The sequence below is a fragment of the Scyliorhinus torazame genome, unplaced genomic scaffold (assembly GCF_047496885.1).
Source record: "Scyliorhinus torazame isolate Kashiwa2021f unplaced genomic scaffold, sScyTor2.1 scaffold_1668, whole genome shotgun sequence".
NCBI classification, from domain to species: domain Eukaryota; kingdom Metazoa; phylum Chordata; class Chondrichthyes; order Carcharhiniformes; family Scyliorhinidae; genus Scyliorhinus; species Scyliorhinus torazame.
The window spans coordinates 12,501-36,369 of record NW_027309395.1 but is presented as its reverse complement, the minus strand read 5'-3'; the positions used below and the strand labels follow the sequence as shown (position 1 = coordinate 36,369).

General features: G+C 58.6%; 1 protein-coding gene across 1 annotated transcript in view; it reads left to right on the top strand.

Annotated features, from left to right (window-relative positions):
• Positions 1 to 13: 13 nt before the first annotated feature.
• Positions 14 to 23,869, top strand: part of LOC140407619 (splicing factor 3B subunit 2-like) — a gene marked incomplete at its 3' end in the record, with an annotated part of 35,782 nt that continues 11,926 nt past the window's right edge. The window contains exons 1-5 of the mRNA XM_072494965.1: positions 14 to 160; positions 3,814 to 3,903; positions 17,245 to 17,352; positions 19,988 to 20,095; positions 23,255 to 23,400. Coding sequence (XP_072351066.1) covers positions 26 to 160; positions 3,814 to 3,903; positions 17,245 to 17,352; positions 19,988 to 20,095; positions 23,255 to 23,400 — 587 coding nt within the window. The remainder of the gene's footprint in view (positions 161 to 3,813; positions 3,904 to 17,244; positions 17,353 to 19,987; positions 20,096 to 23,254; positions 23,401 to 23,869) is intronic.

Sequence of the window (23,869 nt, the reverse complement as noted above, 5' to 3'; positions counted from 1 at the left end):
TTGCCCACAGGAAGAACAGAAAACCATGAAGACCAAAATGAGGGAGAAAGTCCGCCCCAAGATGGGTAAAATTGACATTGACTATCAGAAGCTGCATGATGCCTTCTTCAAGTGGCAAACCAAACCCAAACTGACCATTCACGGAGACCTGTACTATGAGGTAACAAGCGATGGGTCAAAGTGCGCGCTCTGCTGTTATTGTCTTGGGGAGGGGGTGGGTCCTGGGCTGTAACTGGAGCCTCAAGAATCCAGATCGATCCCTGGCCTGTGCTGACTCATCTTCGGGGTCAGGGTGGGAGAGGCAGTTAATTACCTGCGTTCCTCAGCCCTGTCCATTATCCTCGGCAAATGTTGGAGCGCCGCACTAGGGGAGGGTCAGTGCTGAGGGAGTGCTGCACGGTCAGAGGTTCAGTACTGAGGGAGTGGTGCACTGTCAGAGGGTCAGTACTGAGGGAGCGCCGCACTGTCAGAGGGTCAGTACTGAGGGAGCGCTGCACTGTCAGAGGGTCAGTACTGAGGGAGCGCTGCACTGTCAGAGGGTCAGTACTGAGGGAGTGCCACACTGTCAGAGGGTCAGTACTGGGGAGTGCCGCACTGTCAAGAGGGTCAGTACTGAGGGAGCGCTGCCCTGTCAGAGGGTCAGTACTGAGGGAGTGCCGCACTGTCAGAGGGTCAGTACTGGGGAGCGCCGCACTGTCAGAGGGTCAGTACTGAGGGAGTGCTGCACTGTCAGAGGGTCAGTACTGAGGGAGTGCTGCACTGTCAGAGGGTCAGTACTGAGGGAGTGCTGCACTGTTAGAGGGTCAGTACTGAGGGAGTGCTGCACTGTCAGAGGGTCAGTACTGAGGGAGTGCTGCACTGTCAGAGGGTCAGTACTGAGGGAGCGCCGCACTGTCAGAGGGTCAGTACTGAGGGAGTGCCGCACTGTCAGAGGGTCAGTACTGAGGGAGTGCCGCACTGTCAGAGGATCAGTACTGAGGGAGCGCCGCACTGTCAGAGGATCAGTACTGAGGGAGCGCCGCACTGTCAGAGGGTCAGTACTGAGGGAGTGCTGCACTGTCTTGGGACCAATATTCATCCCTCAACAATCAATCAGAACAGATCTTTAAAATTCACTTTTGGAATGTGAGCCCTTCTGGGTGGGTCAGTCCGTATTGCCCATCGCCAACTGTCCTGGGGGGAGTCGTCCTGCTTGAACCGCTGCCCTGAATGCAGTGTAGGTACACCCACCGTGCTGTTCGGGAGGGTCTTCCATGTCCGTGCCGTGTGTGGGCTGTTGCTGTGTGTAAACGAGCTGGCTGGTTTCCTGCGTGACAGGGGGCTGTACTTCAGAAACGTCCTTCGCACTGTGAAAGGCTTTGGGACTCCCTGACGTGGGGAGAGGTGCTGGCTCCTGGACATTCCCGTTGGCTGTGGCGTGTCGGTCCGGAAGCTGGGTGGGTGAGGAAGTGACACTGTTACCTGATAAAGATATTGCTCTCTGCTGTCAGGCTGTAATCTAATCTCCTCCAGTGCCAGAGATAAATGTTGTGAAAGTGTTTGTAACCTAGATCCCCGCACAATGGATCTCTCTCTAATTGCATTACAGCCGCCTAATTGCTGGCTGCTAATCAGTCTATTGCAGGGTTCCTGCTCCTCGCTGAACACCACTTACAGCTGCCCCGAGACACCGGCTGCAGATTCCCCAGGCTCTCTCCCTGCGTCCGTTCAGTCACCGGTTGCAAACGATATTAAAATCGTCCAACGTTTGACATGAAAGTTAACTCTTTAATGCCCCCTGAATCAGGGCAATTGGGATGACAAATGCTGGCCTGCCAGGCACCACCCACATCCCGGCAATGAATATTTAAATGATTGGGCAAGTGGCAGGGTCTCGGTGAGGAAGCTCTTCGAGTCACGTCAGGATGGGGCTGCCGGCCATTCCAGAGCAATTCACCAAGGGGCCTGGGACCTCTCGCTGTGTCAGCCGCAGCCCTCCCAAACCCTCTCCTCGTCCCGTTCTCCCTTCACCCACCCACCTACACGTCCTCCCACTCCTCCAGCCCCTACACCCCTCCCTATCTCTGTAACCTCCTCCAGCCCCTACACCCCTCCCTATCTCTGTAACCTCCTCCAGCCCCTACAACCCTCCCTATCTCTGTAACCTCCTCCAGCCCCTACAACCCTCCCTATCTCTAACCTCCTCCAGCCCCTACAATCCTCCCTATCTCTGTAACCACCTCCAGCCCCTACACCCCTCCCTATCTCTGTAACCTCCTCCAGACCCTACAACCCTCCCTATCTCTGTAACCTCCTCCAGTCCCTACAACCCTCCCTATCTCTGTAACCACCTCCAGCCCCTACACCCCTCCCTATCTCTGTAACCTCCTCCAGACCCTACACCCCCTCCCTATCTCTGTAACCTCCTCCAGCCCCTACACCCCTCCCTATCTCTGTAACCTCCTCCAGACCCTACAACCCTCCCTATCTCTGTAACCTCCTCCAGTCCCTACAACCCTCCCTATCTCTGTAACCTCCTCCAGACCCTACACCCCCTCCCTATCTCTGTAACCTCCTCCAGACCCTACACCCCCTCCCTATCTCTGTAACCTCCTCCAGCCCCGACAACCCTCCCTATCTCTGTAACCTCCTCCAGCCCCTGTAACCCTCCCTATCTCTGTAACCTCCTCCAGCCCCTACACCCCTCCCTATCTCTGTAACCTCCTCCAGTCTCTACAACCCTCCCTATCTCTGTAACCTCCTCCAGCCCCTACACCCCTCCCTATCCCTGTAACCTCCTCCAGCCCCTACAACCCCTCCTATCTCTGTAACCTCCTCCAGCTCCCACAACACTCCCTATCTCTGTAACCTCCTCCAGCCCCTACACCCCTCCCTATCTCTGTAACCTCCCCCAGCCCCTACACCCCCTCCCTATCTCTGTAACCTCCCCCAGCCCCTACACCCCTCCCTAGCTCTGTAATCTCCTCCAGCCCCTACAACCCTCCCTATCTCTGTAACCTCCCCCAGCCCCTACACCCCTCTCTATCTCTGTAACCTCCTCGAGCCCCTACGACCCTCCCTATCTCTGTAACCTCCTCCAGCCCCGACAACCCTCCCTATCTCTGTAACCTCCTCCAGCTCCCACAACCCTCCCTATCTCTGTAACCTCCTCCAGCCCCTACAACCCTCCCTATCTCTGTAGCCTCCTACACCCCTCCCTATCTCTGTAACCTCCTCCAGCCCCTACAACCCTCCCGATCTCTGTAACCTCCTCCAGCCCCTACAACCCTCTCTATCTCTGTAACCTCCTCCAGCCCCTACAACCCTCCCTATCTCTGTAACCCACTCCAGTCCCTACAACCCTCCCTATCTCTGTAACCTCCTCCAGCCCCTACAACCCTCCCTATCTCTGTAACCCACTCCAGTCCCTACAACCCTCCCTATCTCTGTAACCTCCTCCAGCCCCTACAACCCTCCCTATCTCTGTAACCTCCTCCAGCCCGTACAACCCTCCGAGATCTCTGGGCTCCTCCAATTCCAGCCTCTTGACCATCCCCCCCCATTCCCATCGCTCCACCATTGGCGGCCGTATCTTCAGCTGCCTCTCTGTCCCACTCGTCATTTAAGATGCTCCTGAAAGCCGAGCTGTGTGAGTGAGGTGTTGGCCTCCTGCCCCTTGGGTATCCTGGGGGGTTCGGTGTTGCTCCGAAGCACGCGGGACATTGGTGTATTGAGAATGGGATTGCTGAAGCCTGAGGGCAGGCCGAGGTGTGTGAGGGAGAGGAATGATTCCCCGCTGATTGGGAAATGTAATGGGTTTGTTGTGTTTGACAGGGGAAGGAATTTGAGACCAGGCTGAAGGAGAAGAAACCGGGAGATCTGTCGGATGAGCTGAGATTGGCTCTGGGAATGCCGGTGGGAGCTGTAAGTGACATCATCCCAGTTTCAAAGCAATACTCGTTTCGCACTCGGAAATGAGATCTTGGAGCTTGTAAACACTCCATTAAACCTGCAGCAATTTTACCGTGACAGACCCGTCCCCACCAGTACTGTACCCCAGTGTTACACAGTGACAGACCCATCCCCACCAGTACTGTACCCCAGTGTTATACAGTGACAGACCCGTCCCCACCAGTACTGTACCCCAGTGTTATACAGTGACAGACCCGTCCCCACCAGTACTGTCCCCCAGTGTTATACAGTGACAGACCCGTCCCCACCAGTACTGTACCCCAGTGTTATACAGTGACAGACGCGTCCCCACCAGTACTGTACCCCAGTGTTATACAGTGACAGACCCGTCCCCACCAGTACTGTCCCCCAGTGTTATACAGTGACAGACCCGTCCCCACTAGTACTGTACTCCAGTGTTATACAGTGACAGACCCGTCCCCACCAGTACTGTACCCCAGTGTTATACAGTGACAGACCCGTCCCCACTAGTACTGTACCCCAGTGTTATACAGTGACAGACCCGTCCCCACTAGTACTGTACCCCAGTGTTACACAGTGACAGACCCGTTCCCACCAGTACTGTACCCCAGTGTTATACAGTGACAGACCCGTCCCCACCAGTACTGTACCCCAGTGTTATACAGTGACAGACCCATCCCCACCAGTACTGTACCCCAGTGTTATACAGTGACAGACCTGTCCCCACCAGTACTGTACCCCAGTGTTACACAGTGACAGACCCGTCCCCACCAGTACTGTACCCCAGTGTTACACAGTGACAGACCCATCCCCACCAGTACTGTACCCAGTGTTATACAGTGACAGACCCGTCCACACCAGTACTGTACCCCCGTGTTATACAGTGACAGACCCGTCCCCACCAGTACTGTACCCCAGTGTTATACAGTGACAGACCCGTCCCCACCAGTACTGTACCCCAGTGTTATACAGTGACAGACCCGTCCCCACCAGTACTGTATCCCAGTGTTACACAGTGACAGATCCGTCCCCACCATTACTGTACCCCAGTGTTATACAGTGACAGACCTGTCCCCACCAGTACTGTATCCCAGTGTTATACAGTGACAGACCCGTCCCCACCAGTACTGTACCCCAGTGTTATACAGTGACAGACCCATCCCCACCAGTACTGTACCCCAGTGTTATACAGTGACAGGTCTGTCCCCACCAGTACTGTACCCCAGTGTTATACAGTGACAGACCCGTCCCCACCAGTACTGTACCCCAGTGTTATACAGTGACAGACCCGTCCCCACCAGTACTGTACCCCAGTGTTATACAGTGACAGACCCGTCCCCACCAGTACTGTACCCCAGTGTTATACAGTGACAGACCCGTCCCCACCAGTACTGTACCCCAGTGTTATACAGTGACAGACCCGTCCCCACCAGTACAGTACCCAGTGTTACACAGTGACAGACCCGTCCCCACCAGTACTGTACCCCAGTGTGATACAGTGACAGACCCGTCCCCACCAGTACTGTACCCCAGTGTTATACAGTGACAGACCCGTCCCCACCAGTACTGTACCCCAGTGTTATACAGTGACAGACCCGTCCCCACCAGTACTGTACCCCAGTGTTATACAGTGACAGACCCGCCCCCACCAGTACTGTACCCCAGTGTTATACAGTGGCAGACCCGTCCCCACCAGTACTGTACCCCAGTGTTATACAGTGACAGACCCGTCCCCACCAGTACTGTACCCCAGTGTTATACAGTGACAGACCCGTCCCCACCAGTACTGTACCCCAGTGTTATACAGTGACAGACCCGTCCCCACCGGTACTGTACCCCAGTGTTATACAGTGACAGACCCATCCCCACCAGTACTGTACCCCAGTGTTATACAGTGACAGACCCGACCCCACCAGTACAGTACCCCAGTGTTATACAGTGACAGACCCGTCCCCACCAGTACTGTACCCCAGTGTTATACAGTGACAGACCCGTCCTCACCAGTACTTTACCCCAGTGTTACACAGTGACAGACCCGTCCCCACCAATACTGTACCCCACTGTTATACAGTGACAGACCCGTCCCCACCAGTACTGTACCCCAGTGTTAAACAGTGACAGACCCGTCCCCACCAGTACTGTACCCCAGTGTTAAACAGTGACAGACCCGTCCCCACCAGTACTGTCCCCCAGTGTTATACAGTGACAGACGCGTCCCCACCAGTACTGTACCCCAGTGTTATACAGTGACAGACCCGTCCCCACCAGTACTGTACCCCAGTGTTATACAGTGACAGACCCGTCCCCACCAGTACTGTACCCCAGTGTTATACAGTGACAGACCCGTCCCCACCAGTACTGTACCCCAGTGTTATACAGTGACAGACCCGTCCCCTCCAGTACTGTACCCCAGTGTTATACAGTGACAGACCCATCCCCACCAGTACTGTACCCCAGTGTTATACAGTGACAGACCCGTCCTCACCAGTACTGTACCACAGTGTTACACAGTGACAGACCCGTCCCCACCAATACTGTACCCCAGTGTTAAACAGTGACAGACCCATTCCCACCAGTACTGTACCCCAGTGTTATACAGTGACAGACCCGTCCCCACCAGTACTGTACACCAGTGTTTTACAGTGACAGACCCATCCCCACCATTACTGTACCCCAGTGTTATACAGTGACAGACCCGTCCCCAGCAGTACTGTATCCCAGTGTTATACAGTGACAGACCCGTCCCCACCATTACTGTACCCCAATGTTACACAGCGACAGACCCGTCCCCACCAGTACTGTACCCCAGTGTTATACAGTGACAGGCCCATCCCCACCAGTAATGTACCCCAGTGTTATACAGTGACAGACCCGTCCCCACCAGTACTGTACCCCAGTGTTATACAGTGACAGACCCGTCCCCACCAGTACTGTACCCCAGTGTTATACAGTGACAGACCCGTCCCCACCAGTACTGTACCCCAGTTTTATACAGTGACAGACCCGTCCCCACCAGTACTGTACCCCAGTGTTATACAGTGACTGACCCGTCCCCACCAGTACTGTACCCCAGTGTTATACAGTGACAGACCCGACCCCACCAGTACTGTACCCCAGTGTTATACAGTGACAGACCCATCCCCACCAGTACTGTACCCCAGTGTTATACAGTGACAGACCCGTCCCCACCAGTACTGTACCCCAGTGTTATACAGTGACAGACCCGTCCTCACCAGTACTGTACCCCAGTGTTACACAGTGACAGACCCGTCCCCACCAATACTGTACCCCAGTGTTAAACAGTGACAGACCCATCCCCACCAGTACTGTACCCCAGTGTTATACAGTGACAGACCCGTCCCCAACAGTACTGTACCCCAGTGTTATACAGTGACAGACCCGTCCCCACCAGTACTGTACCCCAGTGTTTTGCAGTGACAGACCCATCCCCACCAGTACTGTACCCCAGTGTTATACAGTGACAGACCCGTCCCCACCAGTACTGTACCCCAGTGTTACACAGTGACAGACCCATCCCCACCAGTACTGTATCCCAGTGTTATACAGTGACAGACCCGTCCCCACCAGTACTGTACCCCAGTGTTACACAGTGACAGACCCGTCCCCACCAGTACTGTACCCCAGTGTTATACAGTGACAGACCCGTCCCCACCAGTACTGTATCCCAGTGTTATACAGTGACAGACCCGTCCCCACCAGTACTGTACCCCAGTGTTATACAGTGACAGACCCGTCCCCACCAGTACTGTACCCCAGTGTTATACAGCAACAGACCCGTCCCCATCAGTACTGTACCCCAGTTTTATACAGTGACAGACCCGTCCCCACCAGTACTGTACCCCAGTGTTATACAGTGACAGACCCATCCCCACCAGTGCTGTACCCCAGTGTTATACAGTGACAGACCCATCCCCACCAGTACTGGAGCCCAGTGTTATACAGTGACAGACCCATCCCCACCAGTACTGGAGCCCAGTGTTATACAGTGACAGACCCATCCCCACCAGTACTGTACCCCAGTGTTATACAGTGACAGACCCATCCCCACCAGTACTGGAGCCCAGTCTTATACAGTGACAGATCCGTCCTCACCAGTACTGTACCCCAGTGTTACACAGTGACAGACCCGTCCCCACCAGTACCGTACCGCAGTGTTATACAGAGACAGACCCGCCCCCACCAGTACTGTACCCCAGTGTTATACAGTGACAGACCCGTCCCCACCAGTACTGTACCCCAGTGTTACACAGTGACAGACCCGTCCCCACCAGTACTGTACCCCAGTGTTTTACAGAGACAGACCCGTCCCCACCAGTACTGTACCCCAGTTTTATACAGTGACAGACCCGTCCCCACCAGTACTGTACCCCAGTGTTATACAGCGACAGACCCATCCCCACCAGTACTGTACCCCAGTGTTATACAGCGACAGACCCATCCCCACCAGTACTGTACCCCAGTTTTATACAGTGACAGACCCATCCCCACCAGTACTGTACCCCAGTTTTATACAGTGACAGACCCTTCCCCACCAGTACTGTATCCCAGTGTTATACAGTGACAGACCCGTCCCCACCAGTATTGTACCCCAGTGTTATACAGTGACAGACCCGTCCCCACCAGTACTGTACCCCAGTGTTATACAGTGACAGACCCGCCCCCACCAGCACTGTACCCCAGTGTCATACAGTGGCAGACCCGTCCCCACCAGTACTGTACCCCCGTGCTATACAGTGACAGACCCGTCCCCACCAGTACTGTGCCCCAGTGTCATACAGTGGCAGACCCGTCCCCACCAGTACTGTGCCCCAGTGTTATACAGTGACAGACCCGTCCCCACCAGTACTGTACCCCTGTGTTACACAGTGACAGACCCGTCCCCACCAGTACTGTACCCCAGTGTTATACAGTGACAGACCCCTCCCCACCATTACTGTACCCCAGTGTTATGCAGTGACAGATCCGTCCCCACCAGTACTGTACCCCAGTGTGACACAGTGACAGACCCGTCCCCACCAGTACTGTACCCCAGTGTTATACAGCGACAGACCCGTCCCCACCAGTACTGTACCCCAGTGTTATGCAGTGACAGACCCATCCCCACCAGTACTGTACCCCAGTGTTATAGTGACAGACCCGTCCGCACCAGTACTGTACCCCAGTGTTATACAGCGACAGACCCGTCCCCACCAGTACTGTACCCCAGTGTTACACAGTGACAGACCCGTCCCCACCAGTGCTGTACCCCAGTGTTATACAGTGACAGACCCGTCCCCACCAGTACTGTACCCCAGTGTTATACAGTGACAGACCCGTCCCCACCAGTACTGTACCCCAGTGTTATACAGTGACAGACCCGTCCCCACCAGTACTGTCCCCCAGTGTTATACAGTGACAGACCCGTCCCCACCATTACTGTACCCCAGTGTTACACAGCGACAGACCCGTCCCCACCAGTACTGTACCCCAGTGTTATACAGTGACAGGCCCATCCCCACCAGTAATGTACCCCAGTGTTATACAGGGACAGACCCGTCCCCACCAGTACTGTACCCCAGTGTTATACAGTGACAGACCCGTCCTCACCAGTACTGTACCCCAGTGTTATACAGTGACAGACCCGTCCTCACCAGTACTGTACCCCAGTGTTATACAGGGACAGACCCGTCCCCACCAGTACTGTACCCCAGTGTTATACAGTGACTGACCCGTCCCCACCGGTACTGTACCCCAGAGTTATACAGTGACAGACCCGTCCCCACCAGTACTGTACCCCAGTGTTATACAGTGACAGACCCATCCCCACCTGTACTGTACCCCAGTGTTATACAGTGACTGACCCGTCCCCACCAGTACTGTACCCCAGTGTTATACAGTGACAGACCCGTCCCCACCAGTACTGTACCCCAGTTTTATACAGTGACAGACCCGTCCCCACCAGTACTGTACCCCAGTGTTATACAGTGACTGACCCGTCCCCACCAGTACTGTACCCCAGTGTTATACAGTGACAGACCCGCCCCCACCAGTACTGTACCCCAGTGTTATACAGTGACAGACCCGTCCCCACCAGTACTGTACCCCAGTGTTATACAGTGACAGACCCGTCCCCACCAGTACTGTACCCCAGTGTTATACAGTGACAGACCCGTCCTCACCAGTACTGTACCCCAGTGTTACACAGTGACAGACCCGTCCCCACCAATACTGTACCCCAGTGTTATACAGTGACAGACCCGTCCCCACCAGTACTGTACCCCAGTGTTATACAGTGACAGACCCGTCCCCACCAGTACTGTACCCCAGTGTTATACAGTGACAGACCCGTCCCCACCAGTACTGTATCCCAGTGTTATACAGTGACAGACCCGTCCCCACCAGTACTGTATCCCCGTGTTATACAGTGACAGACCCGTCCCCGCCAGTACTGTACCCCAGTGTTATACAGTGACAGACCCGTCCCCACCAGTACTGTACCCCAGTGTTATACAGTGACAGACCCGTCCTCACCAGTACTGTACCCCAGTGTTACACAGTGACAGACCCGTCCCCACCGGTACTGTACCCCAGTGTTATACAGTGACAGACCCGTCCCCACCAGTACTGTACCCCAGTGTTATTCAGTGACAGACCCGTCCCCACCAGTACTGTACCCCAGTGTTATACAGTGACAGACCCGTCCCCACCAGTACTGTACCCCAGTGTTATACAGTGACAGACCCGTCCCCACCAGTACTGTACCCCAGTGTTATACAGTGACAGGCCCGTCCCCACCAGTACTGTACCCCAGTGTTATACAGTGTCAGACCCGTCCCCACCATTACTGTACCCCAGTGTTATACAGTGACAGACCCGTCCCCACCAGTACTGTACCCCAGTGTTATACAGTGACAGACCCGTCCCCACCAGTACCGTACCGCAGTGTTATACAGAGACAGACCCGCCCCCACCAGTACTGTACCCCAGTGTTATACAGTGACAGACCCGTCCCCACCAGTACTGTACCCCAGTGTTACACAGTGACAGACCCGTCCCCACCAGTACTGTACCCCAGTGTTATACAGTGACAGACCCGTCCCCACCAGTACTGTACCCCAGTGTTATACAGTGACAGACCCGTCCTCACCAGTACTGTACCCCAGTGTTATACAGTGACAGACCCGTCCCCACCAGTACTGTACCCCAGTGTTAAACAGTGACAGACCCGTCCCCACCAGTACTGTACCCCAGTGTTATACAGTGACAGACCCGTCCCCACCAGTACTGTACCCCAGTGTTATACAGTGACAGACCCGTCCCCACCAGTACTGTACCCCAGTGTTATACAGTGACAGACCCGTCCCCACCAGTACTGTACCCCAGTGTTATACAGTGACAGACCCGTCCCCACCAGTACTGTACCCCAGTGTTATACAGTGACAGACCCGTCCCCACCAGTACTGTACCCCAGTGTTATACAGTTACAGACCCGTCCCCACCAGTACTGTACCCCAGTGTTATACAGTGACAGACCCGTCCCCACCAGTACTGTACCCCAGTGTTACAGTGACAGACCCATCCCCACCAGTACTGTATCCCAGTGTTATACAGTGACAGACCCGTCCCCACCAGTACTGTACCCCAGTGTTACACAGTGACAGACCCGTCCCCACCAGTACTGTACCCCAGTGTTATACAGTGACAGACCCGTCCCCATCAGTACTGTACCCCAGTGTTATACAGTGACATACCCGTCCCCACCAGTACTGTACCCCAGTGTTATATAGTGACATACCCGTCCCCACCAGTACTGTACCCCAGTGTTACACAGTGACAGACCCATCCCCACCAGTACTGTATCCCAGTGTTATACAGTGACAGACCCGTCCCCACCAGTACTGTACCCCTGTGTTATACAGCGACAGACCCGTCCCCGTCAGTACTGTACCCCAGTTTTATACAGTGACAGACCCGTCCCCACCAGTACTGTACCCCAGTGTTATACAGTGACAGACCCATCCCCACCAGTGCTGTATCCCAGTGTCATACAGTGACAGACCCATCCCCACCAGTACTGGAGCCCAGTGATATACAGTGACAGACCCATCCCCACCAGTGCTGTACGCCAGTGTCATACAGTGACAGACCCATCCCCACCAGTACAGTACCCCAGTGTTACACAGTGACAGACCCGTCTCCACCAGTACTGTACCCCAGTGTTACACAGTGACAGACCCATCCCCACCAGTACTGGAGCCCAGTGTTATACAGTGACAGATCCGTCCTCACCAGTACTGTACCCCAGTGTTACACAGTGACAGACCCGTCCCCACCAGTACTGTACCCCAGTGTTAAACAGTGACAGACCCATCCCCACCAGTACTGTACCCCAGTGTTATACAGTGACAGACCCGTCCCCACCAGTACTGTACCCCAGTGTTATACAGTGACAGGCCCGTCCCCACCAGTACTGTACCCCAGTGTTATACAGTGACAGACCCATCCCCACCAGTACTGTACCCCAGTGTTATACAGTGACAGACCCGTCCCCACCAGTACTGTACCCCAGTGTTATACAGTGACAGACCCGTCCCCACCAGTACTGTACCCCAGTGTTATACAGTGACAGGCCCGTCCCCACCAGTACTGTACCCCAGTGTTATACAGTGTCAGACCCGTCCCCACCATTACTGTACCCCAGTGTTATACAGTGACAGACCCGTCCCCACCAGTACTGTACCCCAGTGTTATACAGTGACAGACCCGTCCCCACCAGTACCGTACCGCAGTGTTATACAGAGACAGACCCGCCCCCACCAGTAATGTACCCCAGTGTTACACAGTGACAGACCCGTCCCCACCAGTACTGTACCCCAGTGTTATACAGAGACAGACCCGTCCCCACCAGTACTGTACCCCAGTTTTATACAGTGACAGACCCGTCCCCACCAGTACTGTACCCCAGTGTTATACAGCGACAGACCCGTCCCCACCAGTACTGTACCCCAGTGTTATACAGCGACAGACCCATCCCCACCAGTACTGTACCCCAGTTTTATACAGTGACAGACCCATCCCCACCAGTACTGTACCCCAGTTTTATACAGTGAATGACCCGTCCCCACCAGTACTGTATCCCAGTGTTATACAGTGACAGACCCGTCCCCACCAGTATTGTACCCCAGTGTTATACAGTGACAGACCCATCCCCACCAGTACTGTACCCCAGTGTTATACAGTGACAGACCCGCCCCCACCAGCACTGTACCCCAGTGTCATACAGTGGCAGACCCGTCCCCACCAGTACTGTACCCCCATGCTATACAGTGACTGACCCGTCCCCACCAGTACTGTACCCCAGTGTCATACAGTGACAGACCCGTCCCCACCAGTACTGTGCCCCAGTGTCATACAGTGACAGACCCGTCCCCACCAGTACTGTACCCCAGTGTTATACAGTGACAGACCCGTCCCCACCAGTACTGTACCCCTGTGTTATACAGTGACAGACCCGTCCCCACCAGTACTGTACCCCAGTGTTATACAGTGACAGACCCGTCCCCACCAGTATTGTACCCCAGTGTTATACAGTGACAGACCCATCCCCACCAGTACTGTACCCCAGTGTTATACAGTGACAGACCCGTCCCCACCAGTATTGTACCCCAGTGTTATACAGTGACAGACCCGTCCCCACCAGTACTGTACCCCAGTGTTATACAGTGACAGACCCGCCCCCACCAGCACTGTACCCCAGTGTCATACAGTGGCAGACCCGTCCCCACCAGTACTGTACCCCCATGCTATACAGTGACTGACCCGTCCCCACCAGTACTGTACCCCAGTGTCATACAGTGACAGACCCGTCCCCACCAGTACTGTGCCCCAGTGTTATACAGTGACAGACCCGTCCCCACCAGTACTGTACCCCACTGTTATACAGTGACAGACCCGTCCCCACCAGTACTGTACCCCAGTGTTATACAATGACAGACCCGTCCCCACCAGTACTGTACCCCAGTGTTATGCAGTGACAGACCCATCCCCACCAGTACTGTACCCCAGTGTTATAGTGACAGACCCGTCCGCACCAGTACTGTACCCCAGTGTTATACAGCGACAGACCCGTCCCCACCAGTACTGTACCCCAGTGTTACACAGTGACAGACCCGTCCCCACCAGTGCTGTACCCCAGTGTTATACAGTGACAGACCCGTCCCCACCAGTACTGTACCCCAGTGTTATACAGTGACAGACCCGTCCCCACCAGTACTGTACCCCAGTGTTATACAGTGACAGACCCGTCCCCACCAGTACTGTACCCCAGTGTTATACAGCGACAGACCCATCCCCACCAGTACTGTACCCCAGTGTTATTCAGTGACAGACCCGTCCCCACCAGTACTGTACCCCAGTGTTACACAGTGACAGACCCGTCCCCACCAGTACTGTACCCCAGTATTATACAGTGACAGACCCGTCCCCACCAGTACTGTACCCAGTGTTATACAGTGACAGACCCATCCCCACCAGTACTGTACCCCAGTGTTATACAGTGACAGGCCCGTCCCCACCAGTACTGTACCCCAGTGTTATACAGTGACAGACCCATCCCCACCAGTACTGTACCCCAGTGTTACACAGCGACAGACCCGTCCCCACCAGTACTGTACCCCAGTGTTATACAGTGACAGACCCATCCCCACCAGTACTGTACCCCAGTGTTATACAGTGACAGACCCGTCCCCACCAGTACTGTACCCCAGTGTTATACAGTGACAGACCCGTCCCCACCAGTACTGTACCCCAGTGTTATACAGTGACAGACCCGTCCCCACCAGTACTGTACCCCAGTGTTACACAGTGACAGACCCGTCCCCACCAGTACTGTACCCCAGTGTTATACAGTGACAGACCCGTCCCCACCAGTACTGTACCCCAGTGTTATACAGTGACAGACCCGTCCCCACCAGTACTGTACCCCAGTGTTACACAGTGACAGACCAGTCCCCAGTAGTTCTGTATTTCCGTGGTATCAGCTCAAAATGCTGACTCCTGAGAATTCCCCCATTTGGAAGGACAGTAAGATTGAGTAATTTGGAACGCAGGAATTGTGACGTGAGTATTCCAGCGTGTTGGAATTGTTTGTGTTGCTGTCGGCAGGGCTGACGTTCCCTCTGAATGGTCTGCCTCCTGGGTCTATGATGGTCTTGTGTGAGTGGCACGCTGTGTGCTTGTTCATGGTTAGAATGTGCACTGTAAAGATTGCAATCCTTCCCCCTCCTGCATTTATCACATAGAGAGTTTATTTTGAGCAGCAGAGTTTGCGATTGGCCAAGAATTGGAATTGGTGCCACTGTGGTGAAAAGCTGTCTTCAAATCCTCACCTTTCCCATCAACCTCCTCCTCCCCTGGGTGGCACAGTGGTTAGCACTGCTGCCTCACGGCGCCGAGGTCCCAGGTTCGATCCTGGCTCTGGGTCACTGTCCGTGTGGAGTTTGCACGTTCTCCCCGTGTCTGCGTGGGTTTCACCCCCACAACCCAAAGATGTGCAGGGTAGGGGGATTGGCCACGATAAATTGCCCCTTAATTGGAAATAAATACGAATTGGGCACTCTAAATTTATTGAAACAAAGGAGAGACAAACCCATCAATCCTCTGCTTCCTGCCCATTTTCCTCGTTCTGATCGTCACCTGCCTTCCTCTCCTCTCCCGCTGTCTCCTTCCCCTCCCCTCCCGCTATCTCCTTCCTCTCCTCCCTCTCCTATCTCCTTCCTCTCCTCCCTCTCCCGCTATCTCCTCCCTCTCCCGCTATCTCCTTCCCCTCCTCCCTCTCCTGCTATCTCCTTCCCTCCTCCCTCTCCCGCTATCTCCTTCCTCTCCTCCCTCTCCCGCTATCTCCTTCCTCTCCTCCCTCTCCCGCTATCTCCTTCCTCTCCTCCCTCTCCCGCTATCTCCTTCCTCTCCTCCCTCTCCCGCTATCTCCTTCCCCGCCTCCCTCTCCCGCTCTCTCCTCCCTCTCCCGCTCTCTCTTCCCTCTCCCGCTATCTCCTTCCCCTCCTCCCACTCCCACTATCTCCTTCCTCTTCTCCCTCTCCCGCTATCTCCTCCCTCTCCCGCTATCTCCTCCCTCTCCCGCTATCTGCTTCCCCCCCCTCCCTCTCCTGCTATCTCCTTCCCTCCTCCCTCTCCCGCTATCTCATTCCTCTCCTCCCTCTCCCGCTATCTCCTCCCTCTCCCGCTATCTCCTCCCTCTCCCGCTATTTCCTCCCTCTCCCGCTATCTCCTCCCTCTCCCGCTATCTCCTCCCTCTCCCGCTATCTCCTCCCTCTCCCGCTATCTCCTCCCTCTCCCGCTATCTCCTCCCTCTCCCGCTATCTCCTCCCTCTCCCGCTATCTCCTCTCTCTCCTGCTATCTCCTCCCTCTCCCGCTATCTCCTCCCTCTCCCGCTATCTCCTCCCTCTCCCGCTATCTCCTCCCTCTCCCGCTATCTCCTCCCTCTCCCGCTATCTCCCTCTCCCGCTATCTCCTCCCTCTCCTTCCTCTCCTTCCTCTCCTTCCTCTCCTCCCTCTCCTCCCTCTCCTTCCTCTCCTTCCTCTCCTCCCTCTCCTCCCTCTCCTCCCTCTCCTCCCTCTCCTTCCTCTCCTCCCTCTCCCGCTATATCTGCTTCCTCTCCTGCTATCTCCTTCCTCTCCTCCCTCTCCTGCTATCTCCTCCCTCTCCTGCTATCTCCTCCCTCTCCCGCTATCTCCTCCCTCTCCCGCTATCTCATTCCTCTCCTCCCTCTCCCGCTATCTCCTTCCTCTCCCACTATCTCCTCCCTCTCCCGCTATCTCATTCCTCTCCTCCCTCTCCCGCTATCTCCTTCCTCTCCTCCCTCTCCCGCTATCTCCTTCCTCTCCCACTATCTCCTCCCTCTCCCGCTATCTCATTCCTCTCCTCCCTCTCCCGCTATCTCCTTCCTCTCCTCCCTCTCCCGCTATCTCCTTCCTCTCCCACTATCTCCTCCCTCTCCCGCTATCTCATTCCTCTCCTCCCTCTCCCGCTATCTCCTTCCTCTTCTCTACTGCTATCTTACCCCTGCCCACGTTCTCCTGCCCATGGCCCCCCCAGCCCAAGTTCTCCGCCCCCTGCTCATGTTTCTCTCTCTCCCCCCCCCCCTGCCCATGTGGTTGGTGTGAGTGTTCTGTTTGATCTGTTTGATTTATGCTCGTGTGAAGAGCTTGAGGACATGTGGAGCCTGGCTGGAGTCCAGCTTGTTGTGTGGGGGAGTTTGCCTTTGTTTGGCTGGCGTCGCCTTCTAACTCCGGCCATTTTGTGTCTTCCACAGAACGCACACAAGGTGCCTCCCCCCTGGCTGATAGCAATGCAGAGGTACGGTCCTCCGCCTTCTTATCCCAACCTCAAAATTCCTGGCTTAAACTCACCCATCCCGGAGGTAAGTCCACCATGGGAAGCTTGTTGACGGACATGTGCGTGCCGAGTGAGAAATGGGGGGTTAGTGGGTAGCAAGTCTGCATCATCACAGTTTGCAGTGCTGTGCAGCCAATGGCCTTCAGGCATTGAGGGGTTTGGATCGAGTAAATAAGGAGTGTGTTGGTTTGGGCGCCTGTCTGCGTTGGGATGTGTCACGTCCGCGTTGACGTGTAAAGTCGGACGTGTAATGTCCGCGTTGGGGGCGTGTCGTGTCCGCGTTGGGGGCGTGTAATGTCCGCGTTGGGGGCGTGTCGTGTCCGCGTTGGGGGCGTGTCGTGTCCGCGTTGGGGGCGTGTCGTGTCCGCGTTGGGGGTGTGTCGTGTCCGCGTTGGGGGCGTGTCGTGTCCGCGTTGGGGGCGTGTCGTGTCCGCGTTGGGGGCGTGTCGTGTCCGCGTTGGGGGCGTGTCGTGTCCGCGTTGGGGGCGTGTCGTGTCCGCGTTGGGGGCGTGTCGTGTCCGCGTTGGGGGCGTGTCGTGTCCGCGTTGGGGGCGTGTCGTGTCCGCGTTGGGGGCGTGTCGTGTCCGCGTTGGGGGCGTGTCGTGTCCGCGTTGGGGGCGTGTCGTGTCCGCGTTGGGGGCGTGTCGTGTCCGCGTTGGGGGCGTGTCGTGTCCGCGTTGGGGGCGTGTCGTGTCCGCGTTGGGGGCGTGTCGTGTCCGCGTTGGGGGCGTGTCGTGTCCGCGTTGGGGGCGTGTCGTGTCCGCGTTGGGGGCGTGTCGTGTCCGCGTTGGGGGCGTGTCGTGTCCGCGTTGGGGGCGTGTCGTGTCCGCGTTGGGGGCGTGTCGTGTCCGCGTTGGGGGCGTGTCGTGTCCGCGTTGGGGGCGTGTCGTGTCCGCGTTGGGGGCGTGTCGTGTCCGCGTTGGGGGCGTGTCGTGTCCGCGTTGGGGGCGTGTCGTGTCCGCGTTGGGGGCGTGTCGTGTCCGCGTTGGGGGCGTGTCGTGTCCGCGTTGGGGGCGTGTCGTGTCCGCGTTGGGGGCGTGTCGTGTCCGCGTTGGGGGCGTGTCGTGTCCGCGTTGGGGGCGTGTCGTGTCCGCGGTGGGGGCGTGTCGTGTCCGCGGTGGGGGCGTGTCGTGTCCGCGGTGGGGGCGTGTCGTGTCCGCGGTGGGGGCGTGTCGTGTCCGCGGTGGGGGCGTGTCGTGTCCGCGGTGGGGGCGTGTCGTGTCCGCGGTGGGGGCGTGTCGTGTCCGCGGTGGGGGCGTGTCGTGTCCGCGGTGGGGGCGTGTCGTGTCCGCGGTGGGGCGTGTCGTGTCCGCGGTGGGGGCGTGTCGTGTCCGCGGTGGGGGCGTGTCGTGTCCGCGGTGGGGGCGTGTCGTGTCCGCGGTGGGGGCGTGTCGTGTCCGCGGTGGGGGCGTGTCGTGTCCGCGGTGGGGGCGTGTCGTGTCCGCGGTGGGGGCGTGTCGTGTCCGCGGTGGGGGCGTGTCGTGTCCGCGGTGGGGGCGTGTCGTGTCCCCGGTGGGGGCGTGTCGTGTCCCCGGTGGGGGCGTGTCGTGTCCCCGGTGGGGGCGTGTCGTGTCCCCGGTGGGGGCGTGTCGTGTCCCCGGTGGGGGCGTGTCGTGTCCCCGGTGGGGGCGTGTCGTGTCCCCGGTGGGGGCGTGTCGTGTCCCCGGTGGGGGCGTGTCGTGTCCCCGGTGGGGGCGTGTCGTGTCCCCGGTGGGGGCGTGTCGTGTCCCCGGTGGGGGCGTGTCGTGTCCCCGGTGGGGGCGTGTCGTGTCCCCGGTGGGGGCGTGTCGTGTCCCCGGTGGGGGCGTGTCGCGTCCCCGGTGGGGGCGTGTCGCGTCCCCGGTGGGGGCGTGTCGCGTCCCCGGTGGGGGCGTGTCGCGTCCCCGGTGGGGGCGTGTCGCGTCCCCGGTGGGGGGCGTGTCGCGTCCCCGGTGGGGGCGTGTCGCGTCCCCGGTGGGGGCGTGTCGCGTCCCCGGTGGGGGCGTGTCGCGTCCCCGGTGGGGGCGTGTCGCGTCCCCGGTGGGGGCGTGTCGCGTCCCCGGTGGGGGCGTGTCGCGTCCCCGGTGGGGGCGTGTCGCGTCCCCGGTGGGGGCGTGTCGCGTCCCCGGTGGGGGCGTGTCGCGTCCCCGGTGGGGGCGTGTCGCGTCCCCGGTGGGGGGCGTGTCGCGTCCCCGGTGGGGGCGTGTCGCGTCCCCGGTGGGGGCGTGTCGCGTCCCCGGTGGGGGCGTGTCGCGTCCCCGGTGGGGGCGTGTCGCGTCCCCGGTGGGGGCGTGTCGCGTCCCCGGTGGGGGCGTGTCGCGTCCCCGGTGGGGGCGTGTCGCGTCCCCGGTGGGGGCGTGTCGCGTCCCCGGTGGGGGCGTGTCGCGTCCCCGGTGGGGGCGTGTCGCGTCCCCGGTGGGGGCGTGTCGCGTCCCCGGTGGGGGCGTGTCGCGTCCCCGGTGGGGGCGTGTCGCGTCCCCGGTGGGGGCGTGTCGCGTCCCCGGTGGGGGCGTGTCGCGTCCCCGGTGGGGGCGTGTCGCGTCCCCGGTGGGGGCGTGTCGCGTCCCCGGTGGGGGCGTGTAACTTCACTGCGGTGTTAATGTGAGCCGACTTGTGAGAATAAGGATTATTATTATTACTGTGGAGCTGCTCACCGGGGAAATCCCTCCTGTGTTTTTCAGAGCTGCTCCTTTGGTTACCACGCCGGAGGCTGGGGAAAGCCTCCTGTCGATGAAACCGGGAAGCCGCTGTACGGGGATGTCTTTGGAACCAATTCACTGGAGTTTCAGGTGAGTATTGCTGGAGTCACACTGACACGGCTCGAAGGGCCTGGAACACCTTGTTTGGGAATAGAGGGACCCCCCCCCCCCCCGATTCCGGCGTGTGTGCCCCCCCCCCCCCCCCGATTCCGGCGTGTGTGCCCCCCCCCCCCCCCCGATTCCGGCGTGTGTGCCCCCCCCCCCGATTCCGGCGTGTGTGCCCCCCCCCCCCCCCCCGATTCCGGCGTGTGTGCCCCCCCCCCTCGATTCCGGCGTGTGTGCCCCCCCCCCCCCCCCCGATTCCGGCGTGTGTGCCCCCCCCCCCCCCGATTCCGGCGTGTGTGCCCCCCCCCCCCCGATTCCGGCGTGTGTGCCCCCCCCCCCGATTCCGGCGTGTGTGCCCCCCCCCCCCCCCCCCCGATTCCGGTGTGTGTGCCCCCCCCCCCCCCCGATTCCGGCGTGTGTGCCCCCCCCCCCCGATTCCGGCGTGTGTGCCCCCCCCCCCCCCCGATTCCGGCGTGTGTGCCCCCCCCCCCCGATTCCGGCGTGTGTGCCCCCCCCCCGATTCCGGCGTGTGTGCCCCCCCCCGCCCCGATTCCGGCGTGTGTGCCGCCCCCCCCCCCCGATTCCGGCGTGTGTGCCCACACCCCCTGATTCCGACGTGTGTGCCGCCCCCCCCCCCCCCCCGATTCCGGCGTGTGTGCCCACACCCCCTGATTCCGACGTGTGCCCCCCCCCCCTGATTCCGGCGTGTGCCGCCCCCCCCCCCCCCCCGATTCCGGCGTGTGTGCCCCCCCCCCCCCGATTCCGGCGTGTGTGCCCCCCCCCCCCGATTCCGGCGTGTGTGCCCCCCCCCCCCCCGATTCCGGCGTGTGCCGCCCCCCCCCCCCCCCCGATTCCGGCGTGTGTGCCCCCCCCCCCCCCCAATTCCGGCGTGTGTGCCCCCCCCCCGATTCCGGCGTGTGTGCCCCCCCCCCCCCCCCCGATTCCGGCGTGTGTGCCCCCCCCCCCCCCCCGATTCCGACGTGTGTGCCCCCCCCCCCCCTGATTCCGGTGTGTGTGCCCCCCCCCCCCCGATTCCGGTGTGTGTGCCCCCCCCCCCCGATTCCGGCGTGTGTGCCCCCCCCCCCCCCCCCAGTTCCGTTTATCCGCAGTCCCAGCGCTGCAGTTGTGGATTTCAGGATTTAGCTTTAAGGAAGCAGAAGCTCTTCCCCTGATCGCCTCGTGTATCAGATTTAACGCTAAATAAATTATGGTGAACTGTCACCATCGAGGCTGGGAAGGTAAATTGCGTCTCAGACGAGTCTCCTCGTCCCTCAGTGCGGGAGATTGAGGGGTGATCTAATCGAAGGGGTTTCAGATGATTCAAGGATACAATAGGGTCGAGAGAGAGACGATTTCCTCTGGTGGGGGCAGGATCAGGAAACGCTTCCCTTCACACGGGGGAGTGGGAATCTGGAACTGCCCTCCACAAAAGCTGTCGAGGCTGCGGGGGGGTCAATTGGGAATGTCCAGGCCGAGATTGAGAGGTTTGTTAGGGACGGAGGTGAAGGGTGAGGGAATCGAGGGGGGGAGATGGAGTTAAGATTCCGATCAGCGGAGATCTCATTGAATGGGCCTCCTCCTGTTCCTGTGTAACAGGCTCGAGGGTCTGAATGGGCCTCCTCCTGTTCCTGTGTAACAGGCTCGAGGAGGGGGCTGAATGGGACTCCTCCTGTTCCTGTGTCACAGGCTCGAGGGGCTGAATGGGCCTCCTCCTGTTCCAGTGTAACAGGCTCGAGGAGGGGGCTGAATGGGACTCCTGTTGCTGTGTAACAGGCTGGAGGAGGGGGCTGAATGGGCCTCCTCCTGTTCCTGTGTAACAGGCTCGAGGAGGGGGCTGAATGGGCCTCCTCCTGTTGCTGTGTCACAGGCTCGAGGGGCTGAATGGGCCTCCTCCTGTTGCTGTGTAACAGGCTCGAGGAGGGGGCTGAATGGGCATCCTCCTGTTCCTGTGTAAACAGGCTCGAGGAGGGGGCTGAATGGGCCTCCTCCTGTTCCTGTGTAACAGGCTCGAGGAGGGGGCTGAATGGGCCTCCACCTGTTCCTGTGTAACAGACTCGAGGAGGGGGCTGAATGGGATCCTCCTGTTGCTGTGTAACAGGCCCGAGGAGGGGGCTGAATGGGACTCCTGTTGCTGTGTAACAGGCTGGAGGAGGGGGCTGAATGGGCCTCCTCCTGTTGCTGTGTCACAGGCTCGAGGGGCTGAATGGGCCTCCTCCTGTTGCTGTGTAACAGGCTGGAGGAGGGGGCTGAATGGGCCTCCTCCTGTTCCTGTGTCACAGGCTCGAGGAGGGGGCTGAATGGGCCTCCTCCTGTTGCTGTGTAACAGGCTGGAGGAGGGGGCTGAATGGGCCTCCTCCTGTTCCTGTGTAACAGGCTCGAGGAGGGGGCGGAATGGGACTCCTGTTGCTGTGTAACAGGCTCGAGGAGGGGGCGGAATGGGACTCCTGTTCCTGTGTAACAGGCTCGAGGAGGGGGCGGAATGGGACTCCTGTTCCTGTGTAACAGGCTCGAGGAGGGGGCTGAATGGGCCTCCTCCTGTTGCTGTGTAACAGGCTCGAGGAGGGGGCTGAATGGGCCTCCTCCTGTTCCTGTGTAACAGGCTCGAGGAGGGGGCTGAATGGGCCTCCTCCTGTTCCTGTGTAACAGGCTCGAGGAGGGGGCTGAATGGGATCCTCCTGTTGCTGTGTAACAGGCTCGAGGAGGGGGCGGAATGGGCCTCCTCCTGTTCCTGTGTAACAGGCCCGAGGAGGGGGCTGAATGGGATCCTCCTGTTCCTGTGTAACAGGCCCGAGGAGGGGGCTGAATGGGATCCTCCTGTTCCTGTGTAACAGGCTCGAGGAGGGGGCTGAATGGGATCCTCCTGTTGCTGTGTAACAGGCCCGAGGAGGGGGCTGAATGGGATCCTCCTGTTGCTGTGTAACAGGCCCGAGGAGGGGGCTGAATGGGATCCTCCTGTTCCTGTGTAACAGGCTCGAGGAGGGGGCTGAATGGGATCCTCCTGTTCCTGTGTAAACAGGCTCGAGGAGGGGGCTGAATGGGATCCTCCTGTTGCTGTGTAACAGGCCCGAGGAGGGGGCTGAATGGGATCCTCCTGTTGCTGTGTAATGGACACAGGGTTAAGAGGTTTCTGATTTTCCCTCACAGGCGAAGACTGAGGAAGAGGACCTGGATCGGACACCCTGGGGTGAGCTGGAACCTTCCGATGAGGAATCCTCGGAGGAGGAGGAGGAGGAGGATGAGAGTGATGAAGATAAACCAGACGACACTGGCTTCATCACACCTGCCGACAGGTAGTGACATGGGAGGGATTGGGCAGCGGGCTCTGGCCCAGGCGGAGAAGCGGGGTGGGCGTCGTGATGTGGTGGTGTCATTATTTGGCGATCCTCCTCCTTGATGCGTTGAGCACTCCCCACTCCTCCGACACTCCTCTCTCTCAATTTTCAGACCACTTCTCCGACATTCAGTCCCAGAGGTGCAGAAATATCCTCCTGATTAAATATCGGGATGACTGAAGCCATTGTTTTCACTCCTGACTCCCAAACGTCCCCATCCCTCTCCCGGGAACTTTCCGAGATTCAGCCAGTCTCGTCACAGCCTGGGAATCACATTCGGCGCGAGATGAGTTTCCGACCTCCTGTTCGCTCCATCACTGAGACCCGCCTATTTCCACCTCGCTCACATTGCCCGACTTCACGCACACACATATGCACATGCACACACGCTCTCACACACGCGTGTGCTCACACACACACACGGTCA